Raw genomic sequence first — 17,123 nt, 5'->3', positions numbered from 1 at the left:
ACAGTCCGATAGCACAAAATTCGTCACTTTGATTCAAGCTGCACTTGTACATCCTAGCTGCAACGCCACAAACAGCAATCACCTTAAAATTTCAGGGGCATCCTCAAGGATTTCAAGAGACAAGTTTATCTTTTCATTTCATGCACACAGCAAGCTGAACAGTGCTTTTCTTGACAACTGTGATTGCTTGAGCAGACTCTAAGTCCCTGCTTTTCATGCTGTGTTGGAGGTGACATTTGAGGCATTCTCACAACAAGCAAATACAGTTTGACACTCATTACTATACTGGGGACCAGGAGTGAGGGGACGGGAACCTCTAGGCCAGGACCAACAGCATTTCTTGAACTTTTTCTTTGGAAAAAAAAAACGTATTTCACTGCAATCATTTTGCGCAGGGACACAATATCAGCCTTCTTGTATTCAAATTGTAACCTTGAAAATGTATAAGGATAAACTATAGTTGAAGTATATGCTAAAGGTTCACTTTATAAGCAACATTTCCAATGAAATCAGAAGCGTATTGGTTTTTCCTCAATTGACCATCAGCTATTAGACTTTCTTTCAATTACTTGCCTTCAATGAATCTGTTTGTATTGGCAATATTGGCATATCTACACTCTGCTCAGGAATTTAAAAATAACTAACAGGCAAATTGAGATAGTTGGTTTCACCCTGAGTTAAGACATCTTCCCAAAGGACCTTATTGGGAGACTGTTGGTTTTGAAATTTCTCAGCTTTTCTTCTGCTGTTTTATTTGACACCATGAAATCAATTCCAGACGTGCAACAGTCAATAAATGCTGCTCAAAATTGAGTTCCTCAGCATTACTGTACAGCACAATGATGTTACTGTAGAGTTAACCGCGCACAACTAGTCTCATCAATTGGGTCTCCATCTGCTCTTGTGATGATCCTCTGTCAGAGAATAACCCACAGGCTACAGCCCGGGGAGACAAAATACACTTTGGCACAGGGATATTTTCACCTGCTGCACTGTAGGATAGCGCTGCTATACGCGCCTGCAGTCACACACTCTTCAACCTGCTCCTGCTCTCAACAGCCTCAAGAATGTTCCTGAAAATGCACAATGGCAAAAGCTGTGCTAAATGTGCAGGGGCAAGTTCATTGTGTCGTTAATAGTGTTTTAACAGCTGTGATGCATAAAGCCTGTAATACAACATCCTGAATGGTAACAGAAAAGATGCAGACTTGCTTTGTGGCATCCCGCACTGAACAAAAAGAATGACGAGCATTTTTAGGTGATCAACTCTTCATCAGTCATGATTTGTGCCATTTAGGTGGAACAAAAATGGTAATATAGCAACATTTGGCGACTGTGACAGCACCAGACTGCACTACACGGCCCACGGTGCCAAGTTTGATCTCACTGCATCCCCGACGGCCCGGTTCTTTCTTACCTTTCTCCTCGTCCGACACTGTGGAGGGCTCGGCGCACGGAAATAATCCCGAGAAAAGGGCTAGAAAGGCGAGTAGAAAAAACTCGGACATGATTTCGGAGAGCGGGCTACAAAGAGCCACAGTGCTTCTCCTGGTCCTGGTCGTGGTCCTGGTCCTGGTCCGGGTCCACTCTCCCCCTCCACCACCACCCGTTTGACGAGCGCCGTTATTCGGTGATGTCCAGCGGAACCAGTGCGCAGAACAGTGCAGCGCTCCCCCCGCTCCGCGACACATGCACACCGCCGCTCTACACGAAGAGCAGACGCATCATAGACGGCAGGAGAGATGAGAGCCGAGGCAGAGGGATGGAGGGAAGGCGGGGTGGGAGTGTGCGAGGATAAAGAATGAGTACGTTTCCTGTCTTTTCTCAATGATTTAATGCCGTCAAGGTGGCGCAGCTCGCCTCAAATTAATCACACGGGTTAGCAGGATAGTCAGAGGAGAGGATGTCAGCCTGAGGTCTGGGGGTGTTTGGAGGGGGGTCCTCTGGAAGGAAGAAAAAGTCAAAGAATGGATAATGAGTTATCTTTGCTCCTACAATAGTCTCCAACCTGAGAAGTTCAGTATTAAAGCTCCAATACAGAACTAGCTTCTTACTCTGAAATCTATAAGAAAAAAAGCAAAAGATGATGTTGTAATGAAAATTAACTGTGGGTCATTATTTAAAGCAGTGCCTGTTTTGCATGATCCAAACAGCAGGATATTCCTACATTCTACACAGATCCTTAATCTTATCTGATCCAGTTTGCTTCTATTGTTTTTTTTTGTTGTATCTCAAAAGTGCTTTGGTTGAAAGAACCTGCAGTTCATAGGGGAGCTAAATGGTCTCTAAGTCCCTTTATGTTGCTGTAAAACTCAGTAACAGAGGTGACTGTAGGAAATCAAGTGAAGCCAACACCTTCTAAAGTATAATTGGTGTGCTGCTGCGCCGAATGTCATTGGCTCATGACGCTGCTTCTGTAAATGTGATTATTTTTGACAAAATAATTGGGAATGATTAACTTGAAAGCACTGATCTTAAAGATGGTAATGAAACCCCATCATGTGGTCAGACATTGTAGCCTGCTTCATTCATTCTCAAAATCTCTTCCTGTTCTCATTTTGGAATTACTGCAATTTACTCAGTGTTTAATATCCTACATGCTGTATGCATTAGGAGTGTATTCTGATATTGAAGTAATTGCATACAAGTACAGCCTTGGCTACACGTGTGAATTGTTTCTTTGCTCTCAGCAGACTCATGCAGCTACAGGAGAACTGCAGATGCAAGGAGGAAAAGTTGACCCGCACCAACCCCAGCTGAAAGAGGCTTGTGATGTCTCGATACATCCGCAAACTCTAAAATTATCCCACAGTTAAATTAAGAGTCTCTGACAGCCCAAAATATTAGATAATCGAATATTTAAAAAGGTCAAATTTACTTTGAGGTTATTGGATTGGATGTTGTTTCTGTGAGACTCAGACTTGATGCAAAGGTTAGTAAGCGCTTTGACATCACGACTCGCAACTCCTGTTTCTGTTTACGCATGCTGGTTGTTATATTTCAGACTGAGCCTGAAGTAGCATTATTAAAAGAGTGTTCTTGGATGCTAGGATAGGATGTTTGCAATTATGACATGTAATTTGTTGGCGTATCATAAAGCAGCCTTAGAAAGAACGTATTGCAGGAAAAGCCCATTTAGCGCTATTTCAATGCATACAACTCGATATGTGCTTTTCTAGCTTGACCTCATTTCTTAAAAAGGTTCATTGTATAAGAGCCAACAATAGTCATGTGCTCTGCTATGCTTTATTTAACCTGCATTCAAATTTGTCTCCATCAACCCAAGAGAGTAATTCCTTACAGGTCTCAGCGTTACCTACATTACACATTCAAGTGTCTTTCAAATTTCACGGCCTTGAAAGCAGCATCACAATCTATTTCTCGCTCAGTTCCTACGTAATGTGATATTATCATCATTCCTTTAGCGAATATACAACTGTCAGTGTCAGTGTGCTGGTAAAGTTGCCAGCATTAGAGGCAGCAGCAGCAGAACTTTTCTGTTTGGTCTTGTTCTGTTCAATATGGATGCTACATCTCAGACTGTGAGTGTGGGGGGAACTTCAGAGGAGGAGTGTGCCAAAGCATTTCACAGAAGTGTTGGGACAAAAAAAAAGTGAGAGCTTTGAATGAAGATAGGAAAAGTAAACATCAAATAATTGGATGCAGTCTTACACTGCAGGTAGATACAATGCATTTCAACCCTCATTCATGACCTCAGAAAGCAGGTGTCCTTAGGGTCTTGGTCCTATCACAGCATCTTTATCCTTAGATGGAATTCACTCAGAGAGGAGCTCTCCAACAGCCAGGCCTTGAACTGAGATTGTTTCGTCAATTGCTGTTTCCAATGTCAAAAATAATACTCAGGATGAAGAAGAAAAGTTGGAAAACATTTTTTACTGTAGCAATATCCTTGCCTGTGATACCTAAACAAATCTTATCTGATCGGCCTCAGAGCAGCTTCCACATTTTCACTAAGATGTACCACACCATCAACAGGATGCAATTTAACAATAATGTATGATTAGCTGGTAGTTATGGGAAATAGAATCTTGACACGGTGCAGGAACCGGACATGAAGCGAAGGGGTCCTGAATCATACACTATCCTGCTTATTACCCGGCTACTAACTTAAAATACAAACACATTGGCAAAAATGATTGATTGATTATTTTATTGATCCATAATCATTTATGTATACGCAAAGTGAATCCACGGCAGTTAGCGATCCATGGCGATGGATTCTTATTTGCTTGTTGCGGTTGATTTAATCCTCCTATTATCCTTGGGGTCAATTGGACCTCATTCAATGTTTAACTTCTCTAAATTAATGACCAACATCATTTTTTTGGCTTCATATTTCATGACTTTTCCTAATTTTATTGGGACAACTCGGAAAATTTTAAATGTTGATATGTTCCAATTTCCTGTAAAAAAAAATTAAGCATCGTGGTTCCTTGGAGTCAGTTTGACCCCAGGCTGTTTTAGCTGTATATAACATAAGAAATATCAACATTTTACACACATTTGTTTTGGTTATTTTGAATGATATTGAGGTCACTATAACCAAGGACACTTCCACATGTGACTGCAGGAGCTGGGATCAAACCACCAACCTTTAGATTGAGATATAATATTTCCAGCCACCATGTCTCTGAAGACATTCAGTGATGAGTCCTGTGTCATGCGTTTTGGTAACATAGAAACAAGGCAGGGCCGACGGGAGCATGACAAACTCACAGCAGTTTGATGTTCTGTTTTACAAATAAAGTCCCTCTAAATGTTTTAAATTGTGTTTATGCTTGAAATATATGTACTGGAAAAAATTTTAGTGGATTGATTTGACATGATGTGTGATCAATTTGTCTCTGACGTTGCTCATATGACTGAAAGTTAATAACTGTTGTCATGCAGAATCAAGCACCATACACAGCCGGTAGATCAGTCAGAGAGCCGGGTAATAAATCTAGTTAACTGGAACCATAATTCTGAATTGACCTTGAACTTCTTGCTGTTGTTGGTTTGGGGAAGCTTATTAGGGGATCCGCCGCAGCTCCTGGGTACGATGAACCCCTCTTTCAGGGTTGTACGAGTGGGAGGAAAGAAAGACATGGAAAGAAAAGGAGTGGGAGGTAAGGGTGCAGGATGTGAGAACAAAAGGGGAGGAGGGAGAAAGGTTTGAAGTTCTGACAGTGCAGGTTGAGATGTGGTCCTGCTACTGAAACTTTACTGTACGGCATCACTTGATGTGCCAATTGCTTTAAAAGACATTTAAAAAATTGACAAAAAATTAGAAATATCAAATGTACAGTTTGTGTTTGCGGTGTATTGTTCCTTGCAATGCTGCTTTCAGAAAATGTAATACATGATTGATTCTTGTCTTCTTTTGGATACCATCCCACCTGTAATGTCTGTTAGATGGTGGGGTTTTCAACATCACTATATACACCAGGGATAAGTTATAGCAAAGAATGTAAGAGAAATCTTTTTGCTCTCTTCTGGACTGGTCGAGTATCTCAAGAGTGAAAGGTAAGTGAAGGGCAGTTTGAAGCCAGATGAAGACTGCCCACACACAGCTGCGGACTGCCTACGGCCGGGCTACAGGATTCTACCACACTGCTAAAATCCCTCAACAAGCACCCTGTGAACCCTCAGAACGGATTGTTATCTTCATTATTTTACTACATGTTGTGTAGCCCTCCGAGCAATGACAAGAGACTGAGTAAAAGTTCCAATGCTAATAGATGAGGACAGATGCTAATGAAGTCACTAAGCACAGTCTCTGTTAATAACTATCTCTTGACCTGCCATGGCATTGAGAAGCAGAGCTACATATTGTGAAATTGAAAAAATCCTCTGCTCACACATACTTTTAAACGTTTCTACTTAGTGATTATGGTCGTGCAAAAAAAAAAAAGGGTGAAAAAAAATAAAATTTCCACTGATGAAGCAAGCTGTTAGTGAATAGAAGCAGCCATGTCCTGTCACAACGCATAAATCAATTAAGCGAAACATAGTTTAAGGTGACAAAGAGATGTATCTAAGATGAGTTGGGAACATGCCTAACCTTCATGCGGAACGATCTGTCATGTTTTATTATTGAGTTGTCACAGTGAACGAGGAAGTCCAAGTCTTCAAGGACATTTCAGGCTAAGTCTGCTATTGCTTGCTGCCAGGATGGCAATGTTTTCTGCTTCTGAAAAAAAGGAAACAAATGAATAATTTCATGAAGCTTTCATTTTTTCCCCCTTGATTGCTGAGCGCGGGTTGTTTTTTTCCCATGACAAGCACAGTGGCTACATTCTGATTGAGCCGTTTCAACATTTTTTTGACCATTATAAAGTGTCCTACTTGTGTTCTGAATGATCCAAATGTACCAACATTCGAGTGGTGCAAGCTGCAAATGTGGCATACTTATCTGCCTCCGCTTTTCACCTTTGTCCTTAATTAGCCAGAGCCATCCCCCTCTGCACGTTCACATAAGTTACATTTAATACCCTTTGGGAAAATTTAAATGTTGTCATGCACAAAGTAGGTGTGCACCTGTCAATGGGAGTAATGACCACTGTGGTCCAGGCCTGGCTTTAGTGCATATGTGTCAGAGGGAATCAAGTGCTAGTGGCAGCTGTGCTTTTGAATGGCATAGTCGAGGGCAGCCTAATAGCCACTCGTGCCTTGTGTGTCACTCATAGCAGCACAGGTCTTGACATACAGGACTGAATAGGGGCCTGTCTGCTGTCAGGAGTATACACCAACATGCTGTTACAGAGTCTAACAGCGAGCACCCCATGCAACCTCAGGGTTGTACATCTGTTTGAGGTGATGTTCAGAGGATAGTCTTCTAGCACTGTAACAGTGCAGCTCCTCTCACAGAGTGACATGAGTGACGGCACTGGTGCTAACCATGCCAGCTCTTGCACTACATTGGGCAGCACTTAGCTACTATGCTCAGGGTGCTGATGCACTCCTCCAAAATTAGAAGAAGCCATTGACCCTGCTTGACCCTGTCATAATAGCCGGCTCATTATCAGGCTAATAACTTAGACACTGTGGGGTTTTTTTTGGCCTCGGCTTATAGCCTCAGCAGTCTCCCCAGCTGGGTTACCACAAGATTCCCCCCAAGAAGTCGAAAGCAATTTCACAAAACGAGGATTGAGCAAAAAACAGTCGATAGATCTGGTCTGACGTCCGAGTTGTTTCTTTTGACAGTTATTAGACAGAAAAGCATGGAGGGAACAGAGTCGAGGTTGGTTCTGTCCTGCTGCGGAGGCCGAGCGCTGCTCTGCCAGGGCCATAAAGTGATGAGGATCCATGGGTGTTCCCCAGGGCCTCAGTGCCTGTTAATCAAGCAGTGGGATGACAGGCTATTTGCTGCATGAATCACTGCACTCTCATCATGCTGAAAATGACTTGTACTTTCTGAAAAGGGGAATGTAAACTGCACCTTTGCTACATTCTGCCGGGGTAATGCAAGGGTAGAGCTGTTTTGTGTGTGTGTGTGTGTGTTTCAGGACAAAATACAACCATCAAAGTGATTTAAGAGCCTTCACTCACATCAGTCAACCATAGCCAAAACAATGGGCTGCTTTTCTGTTCCGGGCACCAAATATGGATGTTTTCTCAGCTATATATGACACAGAGGACATCAACTGCATGTGTAGATATAAAACAAAACATGCTATTGTATAAATCTTGATTGTTACTCAATGCATTGTCATGCACATCTCAGAGGGGATGAACATCATACATTTAATTCCCACAAATACACAGTAGCTGTGATGCCATTTCCTCTGTTTGCACTAAGCAGTTTAAGGAGCAATTTCAACAAAGCAATTGCAAGTTAATTGCCTTTGTGTGAGATCTGAAAAAAAAAAAAAAAAAAAAACCTTTCACAATCTGTATTTATTCATGAGTGAAGGAGAAACCCTGGTCCTGCACGTGGTGGGAGAACAGCATGGAACAAGACTATTGTAAAATGCTTTCCATTAAGTTTAGATTTATTTTTCGAAATTTTACCAACACACTATCAACCTCAAGGGAAAACAAACAAGCAGACACTTTTCTCACACACATTCAAAGACACTCTTCTGTTGCAGGCGATGCACTGACTTACTACTGCCATCTAGGGATACATAAGATTTGTGGTTAAGTGCTGCTATATGTGTATATCACAATCACATCTGGGGTGAAGCACATACCCTATATGACAGTGTTACTGTTAAATAACAACCCAGAAAGGGAAAGTAAAAAGCACATTCACTGAGTTCAAAATAAATCCTTCCCCATGGAAACAAAGTCAGTCTTCTCTACTTTGCAAGGGGAAGGAAAAAGAAATCTAAAATGCTGTCTGCTCATATGTGTGTAACAGTTAAAGCCTTTCCACTTTGCAATATTTTGTGCAGGATCCTGGTGGACTGCAGGGTTGGAGGAGTCACAACGCAGACAGAGCAGCTCGCCATCGCTCTCGTCTCACAGCTGGAACTCACTCCTACTGAATAATGAACTCAATCTCAGCTCTGCCTCATGGGGGGACCTTGGAGCCTCCCTCAGCTTAGTGCGGGGCTTTGTTGTCCATAAGCGCGTGCTCGCACATGTCGGCACGCATGCACACACTCCTTCTCGCTGTCACTCTTTTCCCTGCCACAAGTAGCTGTGTGAGAAATGCCCCACTGATTGGCAGAAGGGGAAGGAAAGAAAAAAACTGAGAGAGGAGAAGAGCCGGGAGACATCGAAGGAATCGTGATGGTTTTAACGTGGAGGAGGGAGATATGGAGGCAGCAGGGGAGACACAGGGAGATTGGAGAGTGTATGTGTTTGTGAGCTTGAGAGGTTCAACAGCAGTTTCTCAGCAAGTTTGCACCTTTTTTGGAGTCCAGTGAAAGTGTCGAGGAAGGAGGAGAAGCATCGGAAAAGACAGGCCGGTTGTTGATTGGTGGTCAGCTCTTCAGGGATGAGATGAAAGAGACAGCCGCTGGATACCAAGCTAATGAATGGCCACACTCCCCATCCCTGATGGAGATTTAAGAGGTGTGGGTAGGTAGAGCTGAAGGGGGTTAGCAGCAGTGGCGCGTCAGCTGACCTTTCAGAAGGCACCTTCACCTCAGCAGCCTCCACGTGGAGCCCATTAACCGTCGAAAAATGCCAGCTTTCCATTAGATCCAGCATAATTAACTGAGACACTAATGAAATTTATGGGCTGCTGTGTGTAGAATCTCTAAAACAGCAACGAGAACATAAAAAAGCACAATGCCAGAGAGTGAATCTGCTTGCAGAGTGTGAATATAGGCTGTCTGTTTTTGCGGCTTTGATAGTCCGGTTTAGTGTCTTGTTCCATTTCTTTATTCTATTTTTTTTTTCTAGTGGGCAGCCAGCCTGTGTCTCTAACTCTTCGTGACAGATCCACTTCATGGTGCTTCTTTTCACAAGCTGTGGCATCAGGCCAACACACGCGCTGTACCACACAGATATACTCACACACACACACACACACACACACAACTCCCAAGCAACATCTAAATAGGTAATTATCTGACTTGTAAGAGTGGGGAGGTGGCAGCCAGTATCGTCCACGTGATCAGCCTAAAACTAAAGCCTCTACTCAGCAAAGGAATATTAATTGCCTTTTCCAAGTCGACAGGCGGTTAAGGGGAAGAGGGAGAGAGTTGCCTATCAACAAGCCGCGGCTACCAACTTCCCAGCAAGGTTACTGAATGGAGGCATTGTTGTCGTCTCCTTGTTAGCGGGAAACAGCATGCCAATAATGTTGCAGGTTATGTCTGCTTCAACATTGGATTTGTGTCCGTCCTACCTGTAAAGACTGTGTGTTTGTTCTGCTCTGAAAGGGAGAGAGAAAGAGAGCCAGGAAAGAAAGAGAGCGAAAGAACAGCAGGGGAGGAAGAGAGGAGAGGAAATAATCCATTATACTGCAGGTTTTTGTGTGAAGGGTCAGAAATTGCTTGCTCTGATCAGTGGGAGAAATCAAATACAACAGTGATCTGGAAATTTTCTCCCACAGAGCTCCCAGGTACTGACATCAAAACAGCCTCGCAATGTAGAATATTAGCAATGTGCAGCAGGAGCAGATTTGGACTCTTTTTTTCCTCTCTTTGCCTAGGCTCATTTATATGCACCGTGCTTCTGCACTGATAATTGCCTGCTGAGCTCCAGATCAATTCTGTAATTTTCTATCAAAACTAGATGATGTCATGAGTTAGCAGCCTTATCAGACTTAAGTGGACCAAAAACAGAAAAGCCTCAATAGACGGAGAATGATGGGAGGTAAAATCAGAGAAAAAACAATGAGTATAAGGGCAGATTCAATCTTTTTTAATATATATCCCCATGTTGCAGGTTTAATTGTGATACAAAAATACATAATAGTGGCTTCAGCTAGGGTTGGGCAATAATTCCATAAAGATAATTATCATGATATAATTTTTCTCAATATGAGTGTTACAAATGTTAAATATATTGAAACCTGTGATTACACCCCCCAACCACTAGAAAGGGAGGGGGCGCTAAATGTGCCTTAGTTAGAAGACGGCATTGAACAGCCAAACATGTTGCAGGGTCAGAGGTAGGCGGTCTTAAAGGCTCATTAAAGGTGACATATCATGCAAAATGGACTTTTTAATGATTCTCTACCTGAAATATGTTTCCCTGGCATGTCTACAAACCCCCCGAGAATGAAAAAAATCCATTCTGCCCCTGTTTTGATTTCTACACCTTTCTGTAAATGTGTGTGAAACGAGCCGTTTCAGACTTCCATGTTTTTGTTACGTCACAACAATATCCGGTCTGTCACGGAGTCAGAGCTCGGAGCTTGTTCAGCCCATAGACTGTATAAAATAATACTGAATCCCCCCTCCGTTTTTCATTACCTGCACAAATGTGTGCTAACAAGGAGCTTAGGAGGGAGGCATGCTAGTTGTAGGCTGTCTTAATAAACACAAAGGTCTGTTTTACTCCCCACGTCTGCAGATTTGAAGATCTAGTGGATGATTTTTATTTGTCATGGATAAGTGCTAGCGCTAATTAGCATAGCCACATAGCTACATGTTCGTAGCTGTAGCTGTAGCTGTGTACCAAGACACACGTCGACATACTGACAAATAAAACAACAAGAAACACAGAATCTGTGACCAATCCTTCAGAAAGGTCCTGCTGCCTTTCTGGTAGAGGTCGGTTTTACTCCCCAGGCCTGCAGATTTGAAGATCTAGTGGATGATTTTTATTTATCATGGATAAGTGCTAGCGCTAGTTAGCATAGCCACATAGCTACATGTTCGTAGCTGTGTACCAAGATACACGTCGACATACTTATAAATAAAACAACAAGAAACACTAAATCTATGACCAATCCTTCAGAAAGGTCCTGCTACAGGCGCCTCTCCGTCAGGATCAGATTCTGGATCAGATTCAGAGGGTTGAAGTAACGTGATCTGTGAGCAGCCGTGTATATTCAGCCAACATGTAAACATTAGATCAACGTGCTGGACAGCCGAGGCACATCCACTTCCTGAGGGGGCGTGGTCAGAGAGAAAACAGAGTGTTCTGAGGAGGACTGAAGAAGAGGGGTTTACAGGCATGCCAAAATCTGATTTCAAAGTGTTTTTTTGAGCATAAACTTTAAAGACATGTTTTGGGGACCTCTCAGACCAATATATTTTGATGAAAAAAGCGTGATATGTCACCTTTAAGTATACTTTCAGGATGTGGGCAAAAGAAGAGCACATTAGAACACGTTAAATGTCCACCGCGACCGTCGTACAACACTGAGTAACTATGATGCATTCACTGCACTGGGGGAAACATTTCACCCGTAACCCGTGGTAATCTTAAAGGGGAGTGCACCACTCATAACAATACTCTACTGAGTTGCTACACAGAATACATTTTGATATATATCTGTTTTACATTTAGAGCAAAACAATAAATTTGTATTTATCCTGATAAAAAAAAAAAATTGTATCATGAGAACATCTTTTATAATATCGCCCAGCTCTAGCTTCAGCGGCGGATATGATGCAGGAACAGAGCTTTAAATCAGGTTGCAGGTTACTCCAGGTCATCCGTAGCTAAATGCCTGTTTTGACCTTGGTTAGTCTGGGATTTAATTAATTTTGATATTCTCCCTCTCTTTGTATGTGAATTTGTCATACTAATATAAAAAATGCCCTGCAGGACAGGACAGGTACAATTACTGTAACTATTTTTCTCAGCATTCTGACAAGCAAACAGACAGCAGTATGAAAACATAAAGGCCTCGTGTGACCCGAGACTGTGGGAAGATTTAAATTGCTCGGTGTTAATCAGCCAGACTGCTGCTGTTTAATCCATGACGGTGAATTACATACAGTGACTTTCAAGTCCCTGAGTATTAATCCATGCCTTTCAAAACACATCTCACTGTGAATGGAGCTATTATTGTAGACTCAGATGTTGAACATGCCGACGCAACCTGGAAGATTCCCGTGGGATGTGATGAGGGGGGTGAGGGTCAGGTCACATCAGAGTTTTTATTCTCGGGTTTAATTGGGGCACTGTTTGTTCACAAGATTCTTCATCAGTAATTGTTACAGCCTATACTAGGATTAATAACAAGAAGATAGTAGTAGAATGTGTCAGTGTTAACCCCTGAGGTGCTGCTTTTCATGCTGGCTGTATCGGCGCTGTCAGAGGGCGAAAAACTATGTCACATTTATTTCATGTTAAATGGATTACATGCTTAGAGGGCTAAATTTAAACATACCCAGTGTCACTTAAATGTCAGTCATTGCCACATAAGTAAATACTCTGTCACTTTCTTGTCTACTGAGAATATGCACATACCAGAGCACAGTCAGTGATGGTGTTAGTGAGACATTTTTTATTTTATTTTCTGAAGTTTAGAATTAAATTATGTTATGGTATTACGTTATGAATTGATGTTTTGGAACGTTTCTGGATTTTTTTACTAATGCCACAAATTACTTTTTTTTTTTTAGGATAAACACATACAGTACAGTGGGGCAAAAAAAAGTATTTAGTCAGCCACTGATTTTGCAAGTTCTCCCACTTAGAAAGATGAGAGAGGTCTGTAATTTTCATCAGAGGAACACTTCAACTATGAGAGACAAAATGAGAAAAAAAATCCAGGAAATCACATTGTAGGATTTTTAAAGAATTTATTTGTAAATTATGGTGGAAAATAAGTATTTGGTCACCCACAAACAAGCAAGATTTCTGTCTCTCACAGACCTGTAACTTCTTCTTTAAGAAGCTCTTCTGTCCTCCACTCGTTACCTGTATTAATGGCTCCTGTTTGAACTGGTTATCTGTATAAAAGACACCTGTCCACAGCCTCAAACACTCAGACTCCAAACTCAACCATGGCCAAGTCCAAAGAGCTGTCCAAGTACACCAGGAAGAAAATTGTGGACCTGCACCAGGCTGGGAAGAGTGAATCTACAATAGGCAAGCAGGTTGGTGTGAATAAATCAACTGTGGGAGCAATTGTAAGAAAATGGAAGACATACAAGACCATTAATAATCTCCCTCGATCTGGGGCCCCACGCAAGATCTCATCCTGTGGGGTCAAAATGATCATGAGAACAGTGAGCAAAAATCCCAGAACTACACGGAGGGACCTGATGAATGACCTGCAGAGAGCTGGAACCAAAGTAACAAAGGCTACCGTCAGTAACACACTACGCCGAGAGGGACTCAAGATTTCTTTCCCATGAGAACATTGATATTTGCTGTACTGTGGGTTGGGAAATATTGTCCTGTGAAGACATTGATGATTCACACAACATAGGGGTGGAGCTGACATATAGAAGAATGCACAGCTCAGTAAAATTTGAGGATAACAGGAGGGTTAAGACAGGACTCAGTCTTATCTCATCTTAATCCACCATGAGCATTGCACCTTGCAGTATTTAACTAGTTACAGCGGCGAGAAAAAAAAAAACGTCCTTTAAAACAGGCAGAAACCTCGAGCAGAACCAGACTCATGTTAGACATCTGCTGCGACTGTCCAAGTTTGGAATGGGATAGAGCAGGCAGAAAGAGAGATGGATATAGAAAGACAGCAATATCATCAACAACAGCTTGGGTAAACTTACGGTTCAAGTGCCAATAATAATGGTAAAAATATGCGTACAACTTGAGCAGAACCAGACTTATGTTAGACAGCCATCTGCCTTGACTAAGTTGGGGAGAGGAGAATAGAGAGAGTGATGATAGTGATGGGACAGATAGTGGTAGTAGTAGAAGTAACTATTGCCGCTGGAGCTCAGGGGCTCCTGAAATGTCTATGGTTAGTAACTTTAATGCGACAGGGAGGGTTAGTAAGGCTAGTCTAAGCCTATAGCAGCATAACTAAGAGCTGGTCCAAGCCTGAGCCAGCTCTAACTATAAGCTTTATCAAAAAGGACAGTTTTAAGAGTACTCTTAATCTAAAAGTAGAGAGGGTGTCTGCCTCCCAGGATGATGTGGTCTTATGTAAAATTTCTATTTAAACTGCTTACATACAATGTGTGAGTGAATAATAACTATGCAAGTTCAAGAAACCATGACATTTTCTGCTCAATGTTAACACGTTACACTCAACATGTACGTCCAGCAGACACTTGACTCAACCAATGCACACAAAGCTGATACAGAGGTGTTTTAAGCCTGTGTTACACATTAAACAATCTTCTCTGTCCTCTGTCAGAGAAGCATCAATATGGCTTCAATGCCAAAAATCTAATTACTCCTCTCACTTAAGCCAGAGCCCCTTAACATATTTATTTTTCATAGACCTCTGTCAGATTTGTTCTCTGATCTTATTAACACATGACACAAGGCGCTTGCATATACAGTACTAAACCAAACAAGGATATGCTGCTGAGACAGATAGTCAAGTCTGGGCAGCTCTTTCATCATACCAAAACAAAGGACTGAAAAGAAGGTCATGGTGCAGAGACGTTCACATGCATAACAGTGTTTGCAGGTCTTCACACACTATATATACATTTTTGGGGGGGCAATAAAGTCCTTCTTTATAGACACTTTGACTTATCACGGCCAACCACATGCCTTAATGTAACAATGCCTGTGCTCTATTAAAATGTCCCAGTAATCCATGACAGCGTGACAGTGATCCAGCATCCAACATCCTGCATACCCAGACTGTTGTCAGCACTTTCTCTGGCTAATCTGACCTTTGCTTTGGTCTAAGCTGGATAAAGCTATGCAGGGGGTTTAGGAGGGTTATCAAACTCCATGAACCAAAGAGGATGATAAAGGTTAAAGTCAGCTTGCCCCTAAAAATAGTAACAAAAAAAAGGAGGTAGAGAGGGATGTGAGCCAATAACTGTTTTTACACATCTACATGACTCTGAGACGTCTAATCACAGAGAAAAGAGCTGTATGAAATGAATGCATTATAATTGTAGTGCTAAGGTCAGATTTGAATGTCAGTTATACAGTGGGTACAGAGAGTATTCAGACCCCTTCACTTTTTCTACATTTTGTTGTGTTACAGCCTTATTCCAAATGGATTCAAATCATTGTTTCCCTCAACATTCTACACACAATACTCCATAATGACAGAGTGAAAAATGTTTTGTAGAAATTTTTGCAAATTTAATAAAATTAAAACACTCAAATATCAAATGTACATAAGTATTCAGACCATTTACTCAATACTTTTTTGAAGCACCTTTGGAAGGGGTTAGAGCCTCCAGTCTTCTCAGGTATGATGCTACAAGCTTAGCACAGCTGGATTTGGGGAGTTTCTCCCATTCTTCTTTTCACATCCTCTCAAGTAGTGTTAATTTTGGCAGCTATTTTAGATTTAGTGTTAGTCTTTTTTATTTTTTTTTTATTTTGTTTTTGCAGGATTATTCCAGTGCAACCAATACAGTGTAATAGTTAACAGTCTTTTTCTGTTTTTAAACACACACACACAAACAACCGTCCTCCCACCACCCCACTCCCTCAAACCCCAGCTCAAATTAACAAAACAGAATGTAAAATAAAATACAATACAATCAAGTAACACGTGGTACAGACATAAATAAATAATGAAATAAATAAATAAATAAATAGAAATAGAAGAGTTTTGTTTGCTGCTCACATCCCAGTCAGAAAGAGTCTAAATCGGGCAGCATTGTCCACATGACCCATGTCGGCTCCAGGCGCCCAGACTCCACCGCGCAAAGGCCTCTAATGGGGGGGGGGGGAGCAGCCACCAGGGACGGGGGCACGTAGGTAAGAAGTAAGGAGAAGGTACTGAATTAGCGCTGCGGTCTATGGGGTCAACTCCTTGGGAGGGAGGCGGTCTACATAATCAAGTAAAGGCCTCCAGTGGGTATAAAATTTATCCGATGAGCCCCTGATGGTGAATTTTATCTTCTCCAATTTTAGCAGACTTAAAACATCGTTTAGCCAAACTCTGAATAAAGGTGGTTGAGAAGACTTCCAAAGCAAAAGGATTCTTTTCCGGGCAACCAGGGACACAAATGCTATCACATTGTTTTGCGTTATAGTAGTAGCTAAATCAAGCGGGGCTCTGCCAAAGATGGCTATATGAGGAGATGGCTGAATCTTTAGGTCCAGGATGTCAGAAATTGCCAAAAAGAAGGCTTTCCAATACTCGCATATAGATTTAGTCTTAGTCTTAAGACGAATATGCCTGTTAGTTTGTCACATTATAGTCTTTTCAGCCCTTTATAGTTTTAGTCGACAAAAACTCAAAACATTTGAGTCTAGTTTTAGTCAGATTCTAGTCTTTGATTTTTGCCAAAACATTTTCTCTCTTTAAAATAATTCATGTAGTCGATCAGATATCAGTACAGGGTTATACCAAGTGTTCAAAAGTCAATATTTCACTCTTTTAACACTTTTGTGTAATATCTTAAGTTAAATGATTTAGCCTGCTAAAAAGTAAAAAGGAAACATTCTTGATGTGACCACTATGAAGATATTTTGATTCTCTTGATTCAAATAAAAATGCCATGGACACAATATAAGGGCTGTATTGCACTTTTACGACGATCCCTGAATGCACCTGGCAGCGACAGAGGCACTGGACAGTCAGTTCATGGCACTCTGGAATGCATCTGAACCTTTGATGACAAGGAGTTGATCAAAACTTA

General features: G+C 41.6%; 1 protein-coding gene across 1 annotated transcript in view; it reads right to left on the bottom strand.

Annotated features, from left to right (window-relative positions):
• Positions 1-17,123, bottom strand: part of lrp1bb (low density lipoprotein receptor-related protein 1Bb) — a 426,184-nt gene that overhangs the window by 400,177 nt on the left and 8,884 nt on the right. Inside the window, exons 2-3 of the mRNA XM_034694098.1 lie at positions 6,065-6,193; positions 1,418-1,943 (exon numbers count right to left, since the gene is read on the bottom strand). Coding sequence (XP_034549989.1) covers positions 1,418-1,691 — 274 coding nt within the window. The 5' untranslated portion in view covers positions 1,692-1,943; positions 6,065-6,193. The remainder of the gene's footprint in view (positions 1-1,417; positions 1,944-6,064; positions 6,194-17,123) is intronic.

This window comes from Notolabrus celidotus, chromosome 10 (genome assembly GCF_009762535.1).
Source record: "Notolabrus celidotus isolate fNotCel1 chromosome 10, fNotCel1.pri, whole genome shotgun sequence".
In the NCBI taxonomy this organism is placed as follows: Eukaryota; Metazoa; Chordata; class Actinopteri; order Labriformes; family Labridae; genus Notolabrus; species Notolabrus celidotus.
This window is presented reverse-complemented; position numbering and strand designations above follow the sequence as displayed.